At 57.9% G+C, this 3,070-nt stretch overlaps 1 protein-coding gene across 1 annotated transcript; it reads right to left on the bottom strand.

Annotated features, from left to right (window-relative positions):
* Positions 1 to 531: 531 nt before the first annotated feature.
* On the bottom strand, positions 532 to 2,091 carry LOC136017290 (inositol 1,4,5-trisphosphate receptor-interacting protein-like 1). The gene has a single exon (XM_065685473.1). It carries the CDS (start codon positions 2,089 to 2,091, stop codon positions 532 to 534), a length of 1,560 nt encoding a protein of 519 aa, XP_065541545.1.
* Positions 2,092 to 3,070: the final 979 nt, after the last annotated feature.

Below are 3,070 nucleotides of genomic sequence, written 5' to 3'. Positions count from 1 at the left end.
GCACAGTTTCACCAAGGGCAAGTCCTGCTTGACCAACCTAGTGGCCTTCTATGATGGAGTTGCTACATCGCTGGACAAAGGAAGGGCTACGGATGTTGCCTCTGTGGACTTCTGTAAAGCCTTCGGCACAATCCTCTACAAAATCCTTCTCTAAACTGGAGAGATACAGATGTGATGGGCGGACTGTTCGGTGGGTGAGGAATTGGCTGGACGGTTGCATCCAGAGGATAGCGGTCAGCGGTGCCTCTCGCTAGGTTCTTGCACAGCCGCAGCTGCCAGCAATAGTATCTGGGCCTATGGGAAATGCCATTTTGGCTGCGGCCAGTGAGAGGAGAAAGCAGGGAGAAAATCATCTTTGCCGCTACCCGAAAAAACGAGGGGAAAAGGCTCTTGGCAGAGGTCAGTTGCAGGGGATTGTTCTTTTCTTTGCAGTGTCCTACATTCTGTCCTTTATTTGCCTCCTATATGAGGTGGTCATCTGTCCTCGGCTGTGAACTCTGCGAATAACAGCTTTCAGCATGACAACCACTTTCAGTGCCAGTTGAAGAGCTCTCTTCTAAGGCGAAACTGCAGCTCCCTGAACTCACTCATTGCCTGCTCATGAGCAGCCGGATCCTGTGCCAAGTTCTGCAAGAGGTTGAGTGGCTCAGCTCTTTGCAAGGCTGGGGGCAAGATGATCTCTTCGGGAATGGTCTCATTATCAAAGAAGAAGTGGTTGAGTCGTTTTTCCTCCAGGCAGTAACGCAGGTACCGCATGATGTCTTCCAGCCGCAGAAGGAAATCTGTCCTGCGCCAGCCTGCCAGGGGCATGGTAGTCAGGAGGTGCATCACCACTGTCTTAAAGGCATAGCTGGAAAATCCTGTGCCCATCAGCATACGGGTGCAGAGTTGGAGGCAGTTGAGGTGGAAGCTGTCATGTGGGACCTCCCTGGCCATCAACCAGAAGAACTTTGCCTCTGCCACGCTGAAGCTCAGTGACCACGTTGTGCTTGGGGTGCAGACAGCCTCTATAACCTGGCTGCTCAGGAAGATGTCTGAGTCGCCTTGCTGCACGCCAAACACAATCTCCACGAGCAAGGTTCTCCCAGAGACATGTGTCAGCTGCAGCTTGCAGGAGCGGATGGAGGGCAGCACCTTCATCCTGTAGCGACGTGACTGAGGCACGAACTCCCAGGCTGACCTCAGTAAGTCCTGGAACCACAGGGCAGTCTTCTGCACATCTAGGTGGGGGCCGGTGCAGAGGGTGTGTAGGAGGCTGGGCTTCTGATTCTTCCTCAGCACCTCCTCGGGGTGGTGAAGGAAGCACAGCATGTCCCCCACTGTCTCCTCAGTCATGCATGTGCACACCTGTTCCACACGGATGCAGGAGTCTGCCAGCATCTGGCCCACGGTGCCCGCCTCCAGGTGGAAGGCATGCCCACGGGGGGCCTTCAGGGGCACAAGCAGGCGGTAGACAGCGTCATCTTCACAGGGACTCCAGCATTCAAAGGCACTGCCCACCCCGATGGCTGCTTCTAGCACCGGGAAGAAACTACTTGACAACCGCTGTCGACAAGCATGGAGGAGGCTACCCACCAGCAGGAACACCAAATCGCTCTCATAGTGCAGTTTCCGCACTGACCACCTGATGCGCCTTGCAAAATAACTGCCCACATCTCTCTCACCGTCAGCATCCTCTCCTTCACTCTCCTCCTCCTCCTCCTCTGCCTCCTCCTCTGCCTCCTGCTGCGCTTCCTCCTCAGAGCTAGAGCTCTCCTCATCACTGCTGCTGTCCTCCTCGTGGCTCCTTTTCCTGAGCCACCAGTACAGTCCGACACTCAGGAGGAGCAGGACGCCAGCAATTAGACCCGATTGCCAGTGCTGCAAGGCAAAGAGCAGGGTTCTCCAGACCACATAACTCCGCCCCTTGCTCTTCTCTTGGCTCGGCCGCTCCACCTCCTCCAGCAGCCAAACCCTCTCCTGGTTCAGCAGCCCCAAAGGCTGCTGCATGCGGTCACGTGCGGTTTCATTTGGCTCACGAGCGACCACGGATGAAGCGCCCTTCAGGATGACAACGTGCAGTACCCACACAAAGAGCTTTGTGACAGCCATGGCCTGCACGAGAGAGAAGGCTTTCAGTGGGGCTGGGAGGGAAGGAGGGCGGCAGGAAGGGAGGCGGCAGCGTGGGGAGTGGGGACGGGAGCCGCAGAGAGCTGGGGACAGGCAGGAGGGGAGCGAGGCAGCTGGGAGGCAGCAAGGCCTGTGCCCAGGCGCGGTGCCAGCACCAGCGTGCCCTGCCCAAGGTGCTCGCAGCCAGGGCTTCGATGCAGCGTGAGCACCCACCCCCAGGGGCCTGCGTTTCTGCCCCGGCCCTTGTCCAGCCCAGCCTCCCCCCTGCCTGCGCACTCACTGCTGCCCCAGGCCGTTCTGGGCCAGTGCTGCCCGCTGGCACCCTCATATCCATCCCCCATTGTGACCCGTCCCCTGTGAAGTCACAGGCGCCGCAGCGCAGGCCCTGCGCAGGCCCAGCCTTTATCCTTCTGTGGCCCCTTCCAGCCAACCTTCCCCACGCCTGGCCCGCCGCATGGGGTTGTCGTTACCCAAGTGCAGGACCCGGTACTCAGTAACATCCTTATGTCCTTCTCCCCTTGTGGAGCCCAAAGCCGCTCACAGTACTGGGCAAAGAACCTTTTAAAACTCAACAAAGGCCAGTGCAGGGTCCTCCATCTGGGGAGGAATAACCTCCCGCACCAGTACAGGCTGTGGGCTGTCCTGCAGCTCTGGAGTGAGGGACCTGAGGGTCCTGGTGGACAGCAAGTTGTCCGTGAGCCAGCAACATGCCCTTTGGGCTAAGAAGGCCAACACTGTCCTGGGGTGCATTAGGCTGAGCGTTATCAGCAGGTTAAGGGAGGTAATTCTCCCTGTCTACTCAGACGTAGTGAGGCCTCAGCTGAAGTACTGTGTCCAGTTCTGGGCCCCCCAGTACAAGAGAGACACGGAGCTGCTGGAGCAAGTCCAGTGAAGGGCTACTAGAGTTGTTAAGGCTCTGGAGCATCTCTCATATAAGGAAGGGCTGAGGGAGCTGGGTCTG

Source organism: Lathamus discolor, chromosome 6 (assembly GCF_037157495.1).
Source record: "Lathamus discolor isolate bLatDis1 chromosome 6, bLatDis1.hap1, whole genome shotgun sequence".
NCBI classification, from domain to species: Eukaryota; Metazoa; Chordata; class Aves; order Psittaciformes; family Psittacidae; genus Lathamus; species Lathamus discolor.
This window is presented reverse-complemented; position numbering and strand designations above follow the sequence as displayed.

Coding starts and splice junctions, on each gene's coding strand:
- LOC136017290 (XM_065685473.1), bottom strand. CDS start 2,091: ATGGCTGTCACAAAGCTCTTTGTGTGGGTACTGCACGTTGTCATCCTG.